The following is a 21400-nucleotide window of genomic DNA, read 5'->3' as shown; positions in this document are numbered from 1 at the left end:
CGGTTACGGTGTGATCAGCTGCTTCAAAGTTTATTGGGAAAGGGTTTAAGGCTTGGATTTACTAAGCTATGATGCGGGTTATCGCACCCCGATCTGGCAATAGCGGCCATTCAATCCAATGGCCGTTAATTCTGGGATGGGGTGTGATACCCTGCATCCCGGCTTAATGAATCCCAGCCTAAGTGAGATATTCACAGTCTGTAGTGTTTGGAGAAGTTTCGTATCATTGCAAGGTTTTCTCTAGCCATGAATGTTCAAAATCTGTGAAGTTGCGCAAAGGTTTTGCTCAGGATTTTAGGAGAAATATACAGTACAATATAGATTACATTTATACAGTATCACCTGATCCGTTTATGAATGAACCTCAAAAACCTCAACTCAGGTTGTCACCACTTAATGACTTACACTTTGCTTATTGCCAGATTGAAACCCAGGTTTACAGTATCCGCCACTGTTAAATGGGAAGGAGTTGCGACCACCATTGTTGAACAGGGGGGTAGGGGGGGATACAAGTGCCAGAGGGACACAGACACCCAGCCCTAAAGTATATGGTAGGCAGGATCCCTTCAGCCATTGGGATACCAGTCCCAGCTGTCTCCCCATTTCCACTGCTCTGATGCAGTTTGACAAACATACGGTCCCCCGTCTTACAATAAAATGAGCTTGTTTTATTGCAAGACTTTTTATATGTGGCAGTAGCCAGACCACAAAATAGTAGAGTAATGCTGCACTCCCCAAAAGAAACAAAATGTACAATAAATACCGGTGCTCCTGGTTCAGGAATCTCTGGGTGGTACTCCAATATCTGATAGGAAGGAAAAAACCTGGGCACTGCGGATTTCTGCTTAGAAAATGTATTGTGAGCCAATGATATATGACGTTTCGGCCTCAAGGGCCTTTCTCAAATGCAAATGGCATTGAGGCCGAAATGTCATATATCATTGGCTCACAATACATTTTCTAAGCAGAAATCCTCAGTGCCCAGGTTTTTTCCTTCCTAGCAGTAGCCAGACTGCCATCCCTGGGTGCATCTTCTGAGACCATGATGATTCATATGATATTTTACTATATGTTAATTTATATAAATATGATAATAATAAAAAAACGTATTGTATTTTAAATAAACCATTGCCTTTATAATATTAAGTTGTTGTGACCTATAACAGCATGTTAAATGTTTATAAAAGTTTCACATTAACAACAATTTACATTCAACAAACATACTCATGGTTTAAATGTGACGTCACATACAATGAGTACGTTTGTTTTTAGTCCATAGGATGGCTCAGTAAATAGGTCGAGTATGGTTTCTTCCAGTCCATGCCGCAGAACCTTCCATAAATAGTGTCTTCCAGCATGTTCTGGTCCAATCTTAATACGTCTAATATCTGTGTTTTCTTTATTTCATATGTAATATTCGTCACAATAAATTTGAAAGGCAACTAGAAATACATTACCTCCAGAACAAAAATGAAGGTAAAAACAACTGACATCGTTGCTAGAGGAACAGTCACTGGATCATCAACATCCCACTGAAAAAAAGATGAATATAACATTAATATACTGTAATTACTTATTGCTAAATATGATTATATGAAAACACCTAATTACCGTGTGTAAGTTACATTGTATTTGGTGCAATAATTGATTTGTAATTCAATTAAAAAACAGATATCTACAAACATTTAATATAAAGACATCTAAGTGCGGCGAAAAAAAGAAGGGAAAAGCGCAGGGACACACAAAGGTAAAAGAAAGTTTACTTGGGGTTAAAACAATGTAAAAGCAGTAATGCCCTTACAGGAAATCAATTCTTTATCGCACATATCACCAGAAAGTAGCTCAGATTGTGATTCAAGATGCTTCGTAGTTCACTCGTACAAATGTACATATGTCCGTCTGTGATCACTCATACATACAGTATGTCCGTCATATGTCCCACAACAAAGAGGATGATGCCAGATGAAGAGACACCACTTAGTTGAAGTCACCCCAGGTAGGTTCCCAATATCCTTCGTGTTTAAATAATTCCCACAATGCGCTACGCGAGCCAGTCCACTTCATAATTCATTTTCATTCACTTCATCATACCCCTGAAGAAATGGACCGACTCCATGAACCGCGTAGGGCATTGCGGGAATTATTCTCCCACGAAGGTAGTGTGGCACTTTTGAGTTTTGTGCACTCAGAGAATTTGACGCACTGAGACTGCAGTAGCTTCTCTTTTTTTGTATATCACGATGGAGTGGCCATGATCCAGATGCGAAATAAATCCTCCGGCTATAGCGACCCAGCTTGATGGAAGCGGAGTACACCCTCCGTTGAGGCAGATCCACCTGCCTGTGCGTAAGGACATACTGATTTTACGCCCGCACTGGGAACTCACCTAGGCTGATTTCGGCAACTACAATTCACACATCATGGAGGCTTATTGATACAGCCTGAAGGAAGCCGGGCACACCCTCCTGCAGAGACAGGCCAGTCTTTCCTTGAACAAGGTACATGAATCCTTTGTCCACATTGGGAACCTACCTGGGCTGACTTCAACTTAGTGGTGTCTCTTCATCTGCCACCATCCTCTTTGCTGAGGGCCACATCACTGACAGACGTGTGTGGGAGTGATCTATGAAGCATCTTGAATCACAATCTGAGCTACTTTCTGGTGATACGTGCAATAAAGAATTGATTTTCTGTAAGGGCATTACTGTTTTTACCTTGTTATTTTACCCCAAGTAAACTTTATTACATTATTGTGTGTCCCTGCACTTTTCTCTTCTTTCTACAGGCAGTCCTCGGTTATCCGACGCAATACGTTACTCAAAATGGCGTCGGATAGCGAAGCGTCGTAAAGCGAAACCCGTTTTCCCATAGGAACACTGTTTAAATTAAACGTTCCATTCCTGAAGGCATTTTTAATGCTAAAATACACAAAATATTTTACTCAAACAATAAGATTCTGCTGCACACACATACATTATGATGTAAAGATTCTATTTATTGAATCCAGAACTGTATAATAAAACTGTTAGACATGTTTAAAGGCATAAATATACCACAAAACCTTCACACAGACTGATCTGGATGATTTCTCTGACTGCAGCTTTCTGATTGACATAATGTTGCAAATTTGCAAAGCGTCGTAAGAGCGTCGGATAAGCCATTTCGGCATCGTAAAACCGGCCATAGGGATGCATTGGACAGCGTCGGATAAGCCATTCGTCGTAAAACAAAGCGTCGTAAAACGAGGACTAACTGTATTTACAAATATTTGTTGTCTTTTTCAGGAGTGTGCAGAATGATTGACATTTTCCTTCAAGGATTTTTTTTTATTTTGACTCAAAGGTAAAGGAGATTGCTAGATTATTGCTGAAAATGTCATGCCAGTCTGACGTTTTTTTTTTGCATTTCAATTTAGCTTTATTACAATGCAAAAAAGGGGTGAAATAAAATAATATCATGAAATGTATATCAAAAAACAAACTGATTACAGGTATTTGTTGTTTGCTGCCGAGCAGTGTCAATTTCTGCACTTGAAGGAATGTGAAATCAGGTGTCACAGGAGACCAGTACTTTTAACACCTTTATACCTTAGCGGGATCATTCACTAGGCAGGACAAGATTATTGAATAAATTGTGTTTATTCGGGCAAGCCCGCAAACATACATAAATTGCACAAAATACAGTAATACATACCAACTGGGGGTCTGGGGTGAGTCACTAGCCTCAACTAGGTGCAGGGCACCCGCTTAAGAAAGGCTTACCCTGTCCACTGCATGTCCAGGAACACCCGTACTCTTTTTGGGAGAAACGCAGTGCTCTCCCCGCTATGTTCTATTCTAAGAACTTGTCCGTGAAATCCGGGACTTAGCCTCAGCTCAGCCAAGCTTTTCCTCCAGCAACTCTGTGCTGAGCGCTCTGCTATTTGGAGCAGAGCACTTTTGAAAAGCCCGCCATCGCTTCACCGGCTCAAGCCCAAGGATGCTCTGGTTCTCTGGCTAGCTAGTCTCCTTACATAGACCCGCTGGGCTATCTTTAACATGAAAGACAGACTAGCAACCAATCAGAGAGGGGGTTTGTCTCTTACCACAAATCACGAGACGGGGGCTCGCCTGGCCTTACCCAATCATAGGAGGGGCATGCTTAGGTTCAGGATGCCGGCAAAGCAGGAAATATGAACTGGCCAATGGAAATCATGCCTACGAGCTCCGCCTCGGCAACGGCTTCCCATGGCCAGCCCATTGCCGCCCGCTGGCAGGTGCCACAGTGTCTAGCTGGAACAAATGGTCTCATCGACTGAGAGCCCATCCATAGACATGTTCTTCCACCCTTCCCCACCTGCCAGATGTCCTGATACCTTGCCCATTCGTTGATTTGATCCGCCATTGCCACACAGACCCCTTGGCTAATTACATCACTGGAGCTGTCTGCATAGCAATGGATACCTATCTTTTAATATTGTGAACTTGGTCTCTAAAACATGGTCCCTAAAATATGGTCCCTAAAACTTGGACCCTAAAATTTAAATTAAATGATTTAATAGTATTTACTAAAATTATACTATTTGGAAAAAATTACGAAAAACGAACAAAACAAAATCAATTAAAAATGTCGGAGGGCGTGTGGGCGTATATGTACTGTACTACCGATTAAGCTAACGAGTAGTGTGTATAGACTAATAGTATAAATAGCACTTTAAAGTTTATAATCTATATAGGTGGTATATATAATCATGGAAATGGATATATAGTAGTATAGCCACTTCATATCCTATCACTAATTAAATGATGGATAAATTAGACCTGAACTGTGAGATAATCTGTATATCATATAATCTTATACTGTATATAGTATCAGAGTACTAACCCAAATTGTAAGTAGGATAGGACCTCTTACCACTAAACTTTTTTCATTTTTATTTTAATTGATTTTATTTGTTTGGTCTGTTTTCGTCGTTTTGTTCAAACGGTATAATTTTAGTAAATACTATTAAAGCATTTAATTTTAATTCAGGGTGTCTCTTTAGGGCCACACAAAGGGATCCTTTCTATCACAGTTTGTACACTTGCTAGCGGGGCAAAGATATCTCCTAGGGTTACATTAGACTTCCATACACACAGCGTCTTTATGTACAGACGCGTACCCACAAATCATACACTATTTGTGGGTAAAATATCAGTACTCCTGGTATAACCGGTCACCCCTTACACTGTTTCTAACCCTAAACACACAGGGCATCCCTTGCTTATAACCCTACAGGGACATTTCAATGGGAACATAGGTACAAGGAAACACAGTACATTACATTACTGGACCGTAGAGCTAACACTCATAGGTCTATACACACGGTTTTTAGGGGCAGCCAGCCATGCTTTAGCTTTATTAGGAAGGCAATTTGTGTGCACTTCCACAGCAGGGCACTACTGTCAAACACAAAGGATTTTTACAGATTGCAACACAAACTTCTATAGCACTGGGGAAATTCGCCTTCCATAGGTTCATGCTACAGTACACATTTTATTGTGGGCTCTCAAACCTATTAAATATCTCCAGTATTATTTATACAAGTAATATTTTCATATGCTGAAACTGAAATGATGGAATAACTAACTGCACTGCAAATTAAAGATGGGCAAGTTTGGGGGTAGTGGTACACAATCCCAGACCTTTGAACGCTCCTGGTTTTGGAACAATCTGAGCCGCAGTTAGGCACGATGAGCCTGCGGCAGAAACAATCTTGCTTATCCATAAAATGAAAGAAGCGCCAAAAAGAATAGAATAAAAGAGAATAGTGTTATACTGTATAATTTTACTATTTAGTAAAGAAAGTAAAATGCTCTTATAACAAGAAAGAGGAAAAACAGCTTATGAGCTTTATGTGTGTCTCTCCCTCCTTTTGGTGCCCAGCGACGTGTGTTCTTCTCAATGTCCGCATACAACAAGACCCGGATGTTCAAGTTGGCTTGTCTGGTGTCTAACTCAGGGGAGCGCAATCTTTTTTCCCGCGCCCACCTGCTTGACATTCCCCTGTCTGCGCGCCCCCCCCCCCCTCTTACCTCAACTCCAGCGTCTGGGAGTCATGACATCACATTGCTATGACGACGGTCTCCAGAAGCCGTCTGAGCCAAGGTAAGTGCAATTTACAGAGGCCTTCGCCACTTCCCCGGCACTTAATTTAAGTGCCTTTGGGAAGCGCGTGGGGCCTCTGTAAACCCCGTGCCCCCCCGCAGACTATCTCACGCCCCCCTGGACAGTTTGAGCACCCCTGGTCGAACTAACCAGGAGGTAGCCGATGGCTAAACCTCGCTGGTATACCAGACAGAGGGAGAGACACACTCCTAAAGCTGATAAGCTGTTTGTCTTACTTTTTGTAAGGGCATATTATAAATAATATAATAGTATAATGCTATGGTGGTTTTGTGCGCTTCTTCCATTTTATTGATTGTATTGTATTGTATGTCTTTATTTATAAAGCGCCATTAATGTACATAGCGCTTCACTGTAGTAATACATGTGGTAATCGAATAAATAATAGATAATATAAATAACAGATCATGGGAATAAGTGCTTTAGACATAAACATAACATTAAGGAAGAGGAGTCCCTGCCCCGAGGAGCTTACAATCTAATTTGATTGATTATAATCAATTGCTGAAGAAACCTTTCGTATGGAGCAGTATTAACCAATGCATGCCCACCAAGTTCTACAAATGATAACACTGATGGACTATACTGTATGACTTTGATCTGATACCACATTTTATTTAGATGTAATAATATACTGTATGAATATTTAATTGTAGGAGACTGCTTTTAATACCAAATTATTACTAGGATCATTTTGTAATAGATATTGTTTGAATTTAGAAGTGGAGGCAAAACACATACATTACTGTTGATTTACACACACACACATATATATATGACACACACACAAAAAGGCAGTTGCTCACACTATATAAATAAGTGGTTAAGCCAGACCCAAAAATTAATACAGAGAATCCTGAGAAAAATTTTTTTCTAAACAGGATAGCCTGTAACTAAATAACTAGGGAAACACTGGTGGTGCTGGGGGAAAGAGAAATAAATATAACACACAAAAAGACTGAGACAATCCCCAAAATAGCACTCTAAATATACCACAAAATAACTAATCTACTATAAAGAAAAAAGACTTGGATTCTAAGTCAAAATAGAAAAAGGAAATGACTTTAATAGCGAGCAATAAGACACACTAACATAAAAAACATAAACACACTGTAAGCAGCATAACAAAAATAAAAAAGCTGTGACTAGAAAAATTATGCATATACTGTAATATCGCTGAAAGTGAAACCAAGAGCTTAAATGTATCAAAAATATAATAATATACCTCTCAAAAATATGAGGTGATACAAATGAGCTAAAGGATTACAACACCCCCTAAGGATCCTAGCTACAAATAATATAACTAAAACCAAAAGAAAAAATAATTAAGTATATACAATGAATAAACTTATATACACAATAGTGAACATAAGGAAAAATAATATATCTTAAACCAAGGGGGAGACACAGGGGAAAATAAGATGAAAAGTACTCAAACCCTGTGCAGCAATAACCAAAAATAATAATAATATCAAAAAACATGAGTGCAAAACGTTCCTATGGATTCTTGCAAAAAGGCAAAACACATGGCTATATAGGATGAAAAATACAGCCAGTACTGGATGCTCAATCAAACCAGCGTTTGCCTACATCCCACAAAGGGGAAAGGACTCAAAGCAGCAGAGAAAGTGATACTCAGCTGTCCATAATTGTGTATGAGTCAGTCCAAGGGAGAGTAATTCCAACATAGATTGCAGTCTCTCATATCGTCCACAGGAGTTGCATCATGAAGCAAAGGTCACGCTGTAGAAATCATGTATACTGCCGTCAGTGAACACTCAACGCGTTTCAGCCAAGGCGGCCTTCTTCCCAGAGCGAAGAAGGCCCCCTTGGCTGAAACGCGTTGAGTGTTCACTGACTGCAGTATACATGATTTCTACAGCATGACCTTTGATTCATGATGCAACTCCTGTGGACGATGTGAGAGACTGCAATCTATGTTGGAATTACTCTCCCTTGGACTGACTCATACACAATTATGGACAGCTGAGTATCACTTTCTCTGCTGCTTTGAGTCCTTTCCCCTTTGTGAGATGTAGGCAAACGCTGGTTTGATTGAGCATCCAGTACTGGCTTTATTTTTCATCCTATATAGCCATGTGTTTTGCCTTTTTTCAAGAATCCACAGGAACGTTTTGCACTCATGTTTTTTGATATTATTATTATTTTTGGTTATTGCTGCACAGGGTTTGAGTACTTTTCATCTTATTTTCCCCTGTGTCTCCCCCTTGGTTTAAGATATATTATTTTTCCTTATGTTCACTATTGTGTATATAAGTTTATTCATTGTATATACCTAATTATTTTTTCTTTTGGGTTTAGTTATATTATTTGTAGCTAGGATCCTTAGGGGGTGTAGGTAATCCTTTAGCTCATTTGTATCACCTCATATTTTGAGAGGTATATTATTACATTTTTGATACATTTAAGCTCTTGGTTTCACTTTCAGCGATATTATATGCATAATTTTTCTAGTCACAGCTTTTTTATTTTTGTTATGCTGCCTACAGTGTTTTTATGGTTTTAATGTTAGTGTGTCTTATTGCTCGCTATTAAAATCATTTCCTTTTTCTATTTTAACTTAGTATCCAAGTCTTTTTTCTTTATATAAGATTAGTTATTTTGTGGTATATTTAGAGTGCTATTTTGGGGATTGTCTCAGTCTTTTTGTGTTATACACACATATACATATACATATACATACATACATACACATATATATATATATATATATATATATATATATATATATATATATCTCAACCCCCTTATAATGAACACTGTGCTTGGGGTCCAAAGAATCACATCGCGCTATAAGCGGATCACGTTAGAAATAATGTACAATTGTATGCATTGTACAATAAAGTATTTAAGAAGCCAATAATCGTGTTGTAAAGTATTCATAAATGCGAAAATTGGGAGCCACGCCTGCATCGCATTATAAGCGAATTTGCATTGTAACAGATCGCGTTATAACGGGGTTGAGCTGTATATATATATATCTATATATATATATATATAGATATATAATCAAAAAAATAAAAAAATAAATAGATGATACCGTTCTGTGGCTAACGAAATGCTTTTATTTGTGCGAGCTTTCGAGATACACTGATCTCTTCTTCCGGCGATGTTACAATGAATGAAGCAAAAGTAATATCGCCGAAAGAAGAGATCAGTGTATCTCGAAAGCTCGCACAAATAAAAGCATTTCGTTAGCCACAGAACGGTATCATCTATTTATTTTTTTATTTTTTTGATTATTGAAGCTCGGCTAACACGGTACTGATACCTCTACATGTATATATATATAGATATAGATATATATAGATATATATATATATATATATATATATATATATATATATCTATATCTATATATATATATATATATATCTATATATATATATATCAATAGTGTGGTGATAAACGAGAAAAGAGTGTATGTGTGTGTGTGTGTGTGTGAGTGAACAGTATGTTATGTAACAACAGTCTTATAGAGAATACCTTGACTGAAAGTAGCACAGATTGTGCTAAAACAAGTACAGCAATCGTCCTCTTGAAAAATGGATGCTGAGTTATATCATACATCCGTGCTCTAAAGCCATCGTTATCTATAAAAAAAATGAAGTAAATTAAATATTTACAGTACATTATAAAACAAACCTACAGTGCATATACAGTATCATGTTTAACACAGTGAAAAAAGTACCTTGAAGTTCTACATAATAAAAAATGTCCTTATGAGACAATGAAGAAAATATTAACCCTGCACTGAGCAGTAATTTAGGAAAAGTAAGACATACAGTAGAATGAAGGGACTAAGTACTCATCTTGGCAAGAGGCTCCTACTTGTTTATAAGGTTGTATCACAACATGGATGGTAGATTCTGTATATTTAGTAGTAAAGGAGTTATCCCTTCAAGTGGGAAAGGTAGATGGAGCTCTCATCAGTCTATCGTTTTTTTTATGGAGGGGATATATCCTGTAAAGAGGAGAGCCAGATAAGGCTTCTGTTTGGGAAAGGAATCCCTCCATTGTAGACAAATATCTACATGCAGAAATAATTACAAATCCAGATGTGCTTTCTAAGAGCAGGTTATTTTTCCTGGCTCAGATTGTTTTTTTAGAATAATATGTCTGATGGATTGCATATATGTTCCAAGGACCAGACACATTAGGGTGTAATTTAGAAGACATAGGATAAAGCCTCTTCTGGGTTTCTTGGTACATCATCTCATACGGTAGTTCCTTTAGTGTATCTATTGCTAACCTCTCTTTTTCTTCTGTTGATTTATGTGCTTATGTAACGTACCTAATAGCTTGGTTCTGCGACCTCTCCTTGTTTCTGTTTAAACATTCTCCCTTGGTGACCCCCTTGGTGACCTTAATAGTTAATTTAACTTCAAGTTTTCCCTGTATGCAGATGACACACAACAATGTTCATCCATCTCAAACCTCACGTCTGCAGTACAGTCCCAGGTCTCCAACTGTCTCATCCCTGATAGCAACTTTAAACCCAATGGTCGGAAACTGAGCTGGTCATAATCCAACCAAAATCAAGCCCCATTGTGCTCTTTTCCATCACAGTCAGTAAGAATCCATGCAGTTCCCTAAGCCCGTTGTTTAGGTGTATTATTTGATTATTCTCTTTCATTCTCATCTTAATGCTATTGCTAAATTTTGTCATTTCTTTCTCCATAATATTGCTAAAATATGAAATTTTCTTTGTTTCTCTACTAGTAAAATGTTATTGCATGCCCTCATTCATTTCTGTCTGGACCATTGCTACCTTCTCCTTACTGGCCCCCTTGCCTTACAGCTCTCTACCCTTTACTCTATTCCAAATGCTGCAAGGATATTCTCTCTCTCTCCTATTGATCTGCTTCTCTCCTCCTGAAAACTCTGTTGACTCGCTATTATACTCCATAAAATTCTTCTTTTTGTCTTCTTCAAGGTTGCCCACTCCTCTGCCCCTACCTATATGTCATCTCTCTCACTATACCACTCCTCCATCTCTATACTCTCCTTAGGCCTGTATTCTCCATCGCTCCATGTCAATAAAGCTCTCTCACACTTACAATCCTTTTCACTTATTGCTCCCTACCTCTGGTTTTTCTCCAACTCAATGTTCACCATGCAGCTTATCTCTATAACATCAAAGTCCATTTGAAAACTCACCTGTTCAATTAAGCATTAAAAAAGTCCTGGATGACCACTACTCCCTGAACTACAATATATTCATGCTGCAAGCAATGCCCTCAAATGTATTCCTACTGTTTCTCCTAATCTCCTCACACGCTTATTAGATTTAAGATCTTTGAGTCAATAATTACTTACTCCCAATGTTACCTTTATGTCTTAATGCACTTATTCCCTGTATTGTGGCATGGTGAGGTTTTTCGCTATACAAATAAAAATATACTGTATTGGCCTGAATATGGTGCTATGTTTTTTTCCTAAAAATGTCCTTCCGAAAACTGTACTCAGATTATATGCGCAGCCCAACACCTTTTATTTTTCATGTAGAACACCTTCAAAACTTTAGGGTTATATTATGTGTGGGGCCGTACTATATTCGGAACCATACGGTACATACAGAATAAACATACAACGATAAGAAATGAAGAAAAAATAGGGCACACACTCGTAATCAATGTAAAATAGAAAAAAAGCGGGTAGCCAGGTATATTTCAGCACGAGACAGAGGCTTTATTGAAACATTGAGGTGTAAAAAAACGAAAACAAAGAACCTCCCATGCGTTTAACGCAAGTGTTGCGCTTTCTCAAGGAGCAGTAATTTACTGGAAGAAAGTACATATAAATAAGTATATACATACAACATGGGACTGACAACCCTGCTGTACAAGAATTTCAGAAAAAAAAGGGGCATTGAAGCCAAGTGCGAAGTCATGGTAAGTAATATATATCAGTAGTCAGAAGCTGGCTTGGGGTCACTCACAACTTGAAAGACACATGGCAGCAAAGTAAAATGGAAGAAGGGACTTAGCAGTGAGAACAGATGCAGTGGTGAACAGGACAGACTTGCAAGATTTCTCCTAACTTGAAATTAATTGGGTACTGTTCAAGGCTTACTTGAACTTACTGTACCAGCAAGAAGAAAACAAAAGGAATATCAATAACTACAATTAAGTTGTTAGAAAATGTGTTTTTTTAATGTACAGTACACTACAAATCTGGCAGGGCTAAAAATACAGAGAGGCATCCTTTCCATTTGTCCTGGGACCAAAACGTTTGTTGGTGGACTCTGAGAACAAATACCATTGAGCCTGCAATACTATATTGCAGCTTTTGCTTTAGTATACGTAGAGGATTCTAATAAAAATTCTCAAGCATTCCAATGTTATAGTGATTCACACATAAATTACGTTTGCCTTCACATGCAAAGGAAAAGTAAGAAGCCTGTTATGCACTGAAAAGTCAGAAAATCGACTTGCCCAACATTGGCAAATATGAGAAAGAATTCAAAGGGACCTTCGTAAATTGGTTTCTACTGTAGCAAACAAAATCCTTTATTCTGGGAGGTTTTCAGGATGGAATAGAGTGAATTTGTAAAATTAGATTGGGAGGTATTTGTTCTCCATTCCAAATGATTGCAAACTTGACTTCAGTTTAATACAGACCTAGCAGTGTATGGGTTGACAAACGTAGAGAATTATTTTTGCTTTTTTAAGAACAGACATTCATGACTACCTCAATATACAGTAGATACAAGGTTGTGAGGATGATTAACTTCCCTTTCTTATTTTTCTACATTATTTCTGATTTATGGAACAGAAGTACTGTACAGTATGAGTTCTCAGGCTATGTTTAAATGAAATATAATAAATTATGCAAGAGTCACAGGACTGATCTTCCATATGATCCATAATTGATCATAACAGATGCAGATTCTGATAACTTCTTACCATCCTTAAATTCTACATCTTCTTTCATCTTGAGTAAGGATGAAGTGCTTGAAAACTTAGGTGGGAGCCAACATAGCCAACCAATCGAACATAAAAAATGTTCTTCATCATTCCAAGTCACATTGCTGCAATCCTTCCATTTCTGATGAGGTTACACATAGTGCAGATGTATGTACAGTAAGTTATAGAGTAGTATAGTCTTTGAAATACAAAGAATGGTCCAACAAGACCTTTGATAGCTTAATGCAATGAGCCCGACTAATCTCTGATTAAAATGATATTCAAAACTAATTTGAGTACTACCAATGGTATTATCAAAACAGAATGGGACATTTGGTTGTGGCCGTCTCGCCATGACTAAGTCCCTGCTGGCGTTTGGCCGCAGAGGGACCCTCAACTGCAGCCGCTCCACCACTGGACACTCAGCTGCCGGCCTCTTCTACAGGAAGGTACGTTTTAGGGTAGGGGTTAACTTTAGGGGTTGTAGCAGCTAGCATAAGGGATTAACTTTAGGGGTTTTAGCAGTGAGGGTAGGGGTTAACTTTAGGGGTTTTAGCAGTTACGGTAGGGGTTAACTTTAAGGGTTTTAACAGTTAGTGTAGGGGGCTAGCTTCAGGGTTTTTAGTGGTTAGGGTAGGGGGTTAACTTTAGGAGTTTTAACAGCTAGAGTAAGAGCATAGGGTAAGGGGTTAAGGTTTTAAGAGTAGGGGTAAGGGGTAGCATTAGAAGTAGGTGTTAAGATTAGGGGTTTTTAGTGTAATGGCTAAGGTTAAAGACTTACCTTGGCGGTGAAGCGGCATGTGGCTGAGTATCCCTGTGGCGAGGTCACTTCTGGATACACGCCGGCGGTCTCTTGGTCACATAGAAACGGTCACAACCAAATAAATACAATAAAAAAACCTGGAAAAAAAACCATTTCATACATTCAATATTTTACTTACCTTTAGATGTCTTCACCCTCCGAATCCCAGCGTATCTGCAAGCTCTTGCACTGCGACATCATCAACCCCAATCCAACGCCATCCACCTTGAAGACCAGCATCAGGTAAAAAAATCTTCTATCACCGTCTTCTATCTTCATCTGTAATTATTCTGATCTTTTTTTTAATCTTCTATCTTCTTCTTTCAATCCAAAGCCCCATGATTTCCATAGAAACAGACGTACAGACAGTGAATGACAAAATTCAGAAGAAAACACACCTACTGGGGGTCTGGGCAACAAAACTGGACTTTCCTAGGTGAAATGGCACATAAAATAAAGTCTTTAGGTTGACCGAGACTTGTCTCAAAAAAGGTCCTGGAACGCAAATCGGCATAAAAAAGTGGGACTTTCTCACCTTAAAATTTCTGAAGCCGTTTCGCTGCTATTTCTCCAAGAGCATCTTTTGGTGATTTCGAATTTGCCGCTGCCGTCTTGACGCTTAGAATCTGAGTGAATCTCGCGTCTGGATTGGCTGAGGGTTTCTTATAGTATTTCAGAGTTCATTCATGAAATACTACAGCCAATCCGAGCGTGGCCAGTCTATCTAAGGCCGCAAACATGGTGCCTCCTTCTGCGCTCCTCTGCGCTGACGCTCAGCCCCGCCTGTTCAAGCAGGAGCTTTTTGGTGTCCTGGCAGGCGAGGCAGCGAGCATGCTTGGGAGGCGGGTGGGAGGCGGGGCTAGCGCGGCCGACATCAGCGTCACAGCGCACAATACCGCAGAGTGTCATTGGCTGTTTCCAATACGTGACCGGCCCTCCGCTCCCCACTGAAACTTAAATGTTACTGTCTCCTGCAAGTCAGTATGCCTCCGCACTCCTGCGGAATCGTGCGGAAGCGCCTCCTAAAGCCGCAATCATAACAGATGCAGGGGGTAAGTGTGCTGCCTCAGCGCGGGTCAGCGGCATATTTTTAACCATGTCCGTGGCCTAAGCCGGGCAAGCTCGGACCTGGCACCTTTGCAACCTGTCAGTCAGAAGCCACTTGCGGAGTTACTGCTGCGGCCGAGTTTATTTGAGCATTTGCCCGGTCTCGGCCGCAGCAGTAACCAGGCGCGTGCCAGGATGTGCCTGGCGCGCGCCGAAGCCGCGGAGGAGCGCCCTCCGATCGGGGCTTTCTCCCTCCGCTCGCCGGGTCCCCCGGAACCCCCTGCCGCCGTCCCCCACATCGCGGGACACCAGGGCTCCCTCGGGGACGCGCGTGCAGGGGGCGCAGGCACCCGATGACGCGTGACCGCGCGTCAAGGGAGTGCGGCTAGCATACCGGGGCATCCCCAGGCTTGCGGAGCTAGCCGCACTCAAATAAAATGTGCCGCCTCTGTAGGCTCCTCAAAGTCTGGGGATGGGCAAATGGTGGTCCGATGACTTCCATTCATCCCAAGACGTGAGTACTTGAGGCTAACTCCGCTACCCATATGGCTTTAACACTTTAGCAACCTCTGAGGCTTTCATGTCTGGGACCCGAGCAGACCTGATGGCACCAAGCTGGGTAGCCACATGGTCTGTCGGAACCGTGGACCTGGAAGTCCCCAGCTCATATAAAATGCACATATACCGTGCACTTTTATACACTTTAATAAAATGTACTTTCACATATTTTTTCTAAGTCCTTTGGTTATGGGGAATAGAATGAACAAGCGTAAAGGTTTATTTTCACCAACCTTATCCCCACACTGAAAACCGGACTTAGACTTTTAAAACCTCTCGCAAACTTATCTATGGTTGGAGTACCCCCAAAACCCCTATACCAGGTTCTCGGTGATCAGGGCATTAACTGGGCATCCCCACTTATACTATGGATCCCTTTACCATTTCAGGGATGCCACACATCCCTATGCTCTATTCACCTTTCTGGTCTGTGCTGAAGCAGGGAATCCTAGCGGTGAGTCATGCAAGCGTTTTCAAGGGGAGATTTTGCTGGATCAATGTGTCTCAATGTATCCGAGAATCCGACCTGATTCCCGGGTACATTTTTGGGGTATCCAGCAACTCTGGAACCCCGCTACCTAGACACATTCTGACAAGACTTTCTCCGTAAACCCCCCCTTGAAACTCATAGCCTAGCAATCTCTGCTTGCTGGCACACCTGGAAAGGTAAAACACAGAAAATTATTTATTGTCGCACAATCACATACATTTCAAGTACCACAAATGGGTTCAAGAGCTGACACTCTAAAACCCAAAATATGGCTCAGAGGTACTGTAACCAGCTGGGCATAATATATTTATTGATCACCGTCACAATTAAAAAAAAATCAGGTTTCTTTTAAAATGTATTTATTTTTATGTATTTGCTTGCCCATTGACTGATAATGTACCGTATTAATCTGTGCCCCTTAAGGGTACAGATAAATACAGTGACAGCCAATGCATTTTTTGGCAAATGCTTATTTTCTATTGATGGTTATTTTTTCGATTTCTGTTTATTGTTTGGATTAAATTGTTTTGAATTTGGATGACTTGTTTTTAGTACATTTTAGGATTGGCTAGTGTTTTAAATTAATTATTTGTTTTGTTGACTACTGGTTTAAATTCATTAATTGTTTTGTTGGCGAGTGTTTACAATTAATTAATTATTTTGTTGGTTAGTGCTTTTATTTCTTGAATTGATTGGTTGGCTAGTGCTTTTATTTCTTAAATTGGGATGTTTAGGTGCTTGTGTATATCTTTTATTATTGTGTATTTTGGGCCTTCATGCTTTTTTTATTAGCGTGACCATTGACTGCTATAGTGGTTATCGTGCCCATATTATATGGGTATGATGTACCACTATACTAATCAATGGGTAGAGGTGGCTATAGTGGTCCCAGGATAGGTGGCTAGGCCTCCTGGGTGGTTAGCGGGGAGGGTGGAGTTACCCCTTAATTACTATAGTGGTTATTAACCGCTAATGTGATTAAGCGGTTAGGGGCCAGTAGATTGTATTTTTTCTTTAATTATTTCTGGCAATGGGGTATATGGACCTGGGGTTCACTGATGAGGATGCCCTTCCTGATGGCGAGGGGTAAGTAGAAAGTTTTATTTACTTTATTTATGCTGGCTGGCTAATGCTTGATTTTATAATGGGCAAATGCACTATTAGCCATATGTGGATAATAGTAATTTTGGCCATTACTGTACTGTGTTTGGGGGGGGGGGGGGGGGTTGTTGGGGGTAAAGGAGGTGGGTAGTAGGGTTGTTGTGTTTATTTTTGTTTCTTGGGGGAAGAGGAATTGGGTGAAGGGGGTAGTAGCACCAAGGTTGGATGTTTAGGCCTACCCGAGGGTAGCGGGACTGGGTAACCACTTCATTACCATAGCGGTTCCCGCCGTTATGGTAGTGAAGGGGGTTAACTCCTCCCGTAACCTTCCAGGCAGGCCTAATCACCCACCCCGGGACTACTACCCCCTTCATCCACCTCCTCTGCCCCAAGAAACAGGCTTCTGAGGTTTAACCCCTTCATTGCCTTAGCGGCTAGCCGCTAAGGTAATTAAGCTTTTTAATATAAAATTTAATACTAGTGTAGATGAGCAGGGGGTCTCCGGGAGCAGAAGCGCATTGGTTTGAGGTCTGGGGACCCCCTGCTTCCTGAGATACAGGCCCCGTTATGGGGTGCCGATATCGCCTATGCATTTAAATGTCCTGTCACGTGACTGTGGGAATAAAATTCATAGGAGATACCGGCACCCCATAACGGGGCATGTATCTTCGGAAGCAGGAGGTCCCCGGACCGCAAATCAACGCAGTTCTGCTTTGGAGACCCCCTGCTCATCTACACTAGTGTTAAATGTTATATTAAAAACTTTTGATCGCTGGCGAGATATGTGCCAGGAGAGGCAGCTCTCTCTGAGCAGCTCTCTCTGCAGCTGAAAGAAATCACCGGGTAAGGCCTTATCAGAGAGGCGATCATCACGTCGCCGGCTACTCACCCGTTTTGTGAATGTTGCTATCACTGGTAATCGATGCTTTCTGAATACCGTGATAGCAACGCTAAAAAAACAGGCGATTTAAATGGCCTGTTGATATTTTTTATGAAGGCTTATAGCACGGGCCCCCAAATGTCCTAGACCGTTACCAAAATGCATGTGCCTAGGGGCATTCATGTTTAGATGGATACTGTATGCATTTCAAGCAGCAGTCCTGCATCCAGCGGTTTTGTTTTTGTAGTTTGTTTTTCTGTTTTACTATATGACCTGAGTAGCATTAATGAGAAATAATTACCTAAGCTGCTGATCGATCATTTCTCCTGTGATCGATTGTTTAATATCCTGCTGTGAGGGGAATTGAAATGACCAACTTCTTACTGTGCTACAGTCTGTGAAATGCTACAGCAGGTGTGCGCAGACTTTTCCCCATGTGCACCGCTGCTTGCTCTCCTCTGCGCCTCGTGACCCCCCTCCCCCTGCTCAGCCCCGGCGTCAAATGACGCGCGGGGTCATGTGACGTCACGTTGCCATGGCGACGCATCACTGGAAGGGAAGGGAAGTATGTTATAGAGGCCTTGCGCGGTCCACCGGCATTTAATTTAAATGCCTGGGGGGAGAGTGCGGGACCTCTATAACTGCCGTGCCCCCCCCCCCCCGAAAATCTAGCACCCCCCAATTTGCACACCCCTGTGCTACAGCATCAATGCAACATTATATTACTAGTTGTAACATATTATTGCTTCAGCTTTCAGCTTGGCAATAGTCTGCTACTGGAAAAACTTCAACAGATCTGTCTGTGATACTTTGTTGCCAAAAGGCAGGGCTCAAAAAGGTGTGTGTGAGAGCCTGTTTCAAAAGAAGAAGTGGATGTGACTTTCTAAATGTTTGCTACAACAACCAAAGGATGATCAATACATTTAAAAAATAAATAAATAAAAATGGCCTTAGGAATTGAAAATAAATGCAGTCAGTATTATCTAATAAAACAGAACTGATTTATTAAAAAACCCATAAAAGATGTTGGATGTTTTGCGGTTTCAACACTGTAAAAGGAGCTGCTTTTCTCTGTGTGAAAATTGATATTGCAGCTTATTTACAACTTCTTTTGCTAAACATTAGTAAATCAAATCCCCACATAATTCTACAGTCAGGCATAATTGTATGCTTTCTTACCTGGAGGAATCTCTAGAATACATACAATAGAGTGACATGAAAAAGATGACCTAATCTTAAAAAGTGAGAGCCCATGAAAGGGCATTATCATGTAGCACCTACCTACCCCCCCACCCCCCCCCCCCACACACACACGGGAGATGTGGCAGCTACATGGGTGTTCTCTGGTGCTCACCTGCGGTCTTTATTCTTCAATTTATCTGGAGCAGACCCCAGGAGCTTGAAGCCCCAAGAGTCCCTCTTCAGCTCCTTCACCCCCTGACGGGGCAAAGGGAAGCACTCCAACTCCCCTGAGGGAGGGATGACACACACCAACAACCATACAATTTGGTGGAGTTCCAGCTTTTATACCCGGGGGGAAGGGCTTGTAATCCTGCCCCATACAGCAATATACTCTATCAATGCCGCCCTTACCCACTCATCCCTATGAGCTTCTTTGAAGATAAGGCTAGTTATACCCATGGGAGCGCCTAAATCGCTGGACTAGGACTCTCACTGCATGGTTACATTTCATGAGATTCTGCCCACACGCCCTGCCTGGCAACACCTAGAACAGTGGTCCATCCCAGGGGGAAGCATAAACCTCCTCTTTCTCTGGCTGTGCAAACAGTCCCTGGTCCATATGTTGGCTACGCTTCCTCATCACCTCTGCCTCCTGCTCTGGAGAAAATTTGCCGTTCTTCCACCAGTGATCTAGCTGATCGCCCCTCTCCAGGACAAAGCGTGTCCTGTCTAAATGTGGCACATAACCCCTGAAAATAGGATCCCACCACTGGTGCAGATCATTTGCTTCAGAAGAAACAGACATGTTAAACACTTTTCCAACATTACATTTCGGTGCCACGGGCATGGTAGGTGATTGTAACCTAGGGGACAGGGGACGGTACTTATTACTTAGGGCAGAGGTCTCTGGGCAGGTGGTGGGGATGGTAGAACAGGCAGTAGGAGATTGGGCTGGCACATTTTTGTCCATGATTGGCATAGCACCCGGAGCAAGAACAGTGTCCTGAGCTCCAACCCAATCAGCAGTAAAATAGGTCAGTTCTGGCAGATCACACTCCGCTTCCATGCTAGCAAAGCGTGCACGGATATAAGCATTCATTTGTCCACGGCCCACCGAGCAACTTTGGACATCGTACAGTCCTGGTCTCGGCCTTTCAGACCCCGAGGGTCGGGGATCATGGCCTCAGTATTGGGCTTAACCAATTGGTCTCGCTCCTGCTCCCGGCACCGCAACACAACAGGTTGTACTGTGGAAGTACGCACTGGGGCAGGAGTGTCACTTTAAAGATCCCTTTGGATGACGCCATCATCGCGAATAACCCCCACTGGCAGCGCCGGAGGAGTCATGGATACAGCAACGGAAGTAGTACCATCCAGTACTATGTTTGGGGACGCCTCTGGATCTGTTTGCGGGGCTGAAGCACTCTCATGGGCCTGCTTGCATCGTAGATATTCCTCCACCCGCTGGAGTTTACGGATCAGTTTGACCCGACTCCGCACCTCTTCCGAGGATAAGGCCGATATAGGCCGGTCACCGGCCGGCAGCCATGGTTGCAGAAAGGCTATGTCGTACCGCTGGCAACAGGTGCTGTCTCCTATTTCTCCTCCCGGGCAACCGCAGATTAGGCAAAAGTAGTATAGATACTTCTACTCCTTTTCCCACAACATTAGAATGCCTCCGGGAAACGCACATTGTTGGTAGGGGAGCTTGTCCATGATGGCGGACCAGTAACAGCTTGGATATAGGTCTTCACGGCACTGACCAACACGTGCGTCTGAGACTTGCATGCTCCACATCCGGCCACACCCCACACTGAGCAGTTGGCTCCTCGACTCCTCCCTCTGGTGAAATCAGGAGTCCCAGTCGAAATAGAAGGGGCGCGGCTATGAACTTTGGCGCCAATCTCAGATATTTAGCAAAATTGTCAGCTTGCATTTTGCAAACTCACCACGCGGTTCCTGTGATGTTCGGCGGGAGCCGCGGTCAGACTCCAGGATCCTCCTCAGGGACCCTGTGACGAGTTCCATCTTGGGGGTGCTATTTTTCAAGTGGCCACACTGGCTGGCATACTCCACAGACACTATATTCCTTCCCAACTGCAGGCGGATAGTCCCAAATTGGGGGTGCTGTCTTTCAAGTCATATCCCCAGCTGAGCATACTATCCCACCTGCTGATCTAGCGCATATTATTTGAGCACACACTGCAGTCCCATGGCGGGGTTGCTGTCTTTCAAGTTATATCCCCTGGGACATGTGCTGCAACGTG

At 41.8% G+C, this 21400-nt stretch overlaps 1 protein-coding gene across 5 annotated transcripts in view; it reads right to left on the bottom strand.

Annotated features, from left to right (window-relative positions):
* Nucleotides 1-21400, bottom strand: part of NALCN (sodium leak channel, non-selective) — a 617081-nt gene that overhangs the window by 25608 nt on the left and 570073 nt on the right. For all 5 annotated transcript variants that reach the window (XM_075590764.1, XM_075590763.1, XM_075590765.1 and 2 more), the window contains 2 exons: nt 9652-9758; nt 1458-1532 (listed from right to left, as the gene is read on the bottom strand). In XM_075590764.1, coding sequence (XP_075446879.1) covers nt 1458-1532; nt 9652-9758 — 182 coding nt within the window. The remainder of the gene's footprint in view (nt 1-1457; nt 1533-9651; nt 9759-21400) is intronic.

This window comes from Ascaphus truei, chromosome 3, assembly GCF_040206685.1.
Source record: "Ascaphus truei isolate aAscTru1 chromosome 3, aAscTru1.hap1, whole genome shotgun sequence".
Classification (NCBI taxonomy): Eukaryota; Metazoa; Chordata; class Amphibia; order Anura; family Ascaphidae; genus Ascaphus; species Ascaphus truei.
This window is presented reverse-complemented; position numbering and strand designations above follow the sequence as displayed.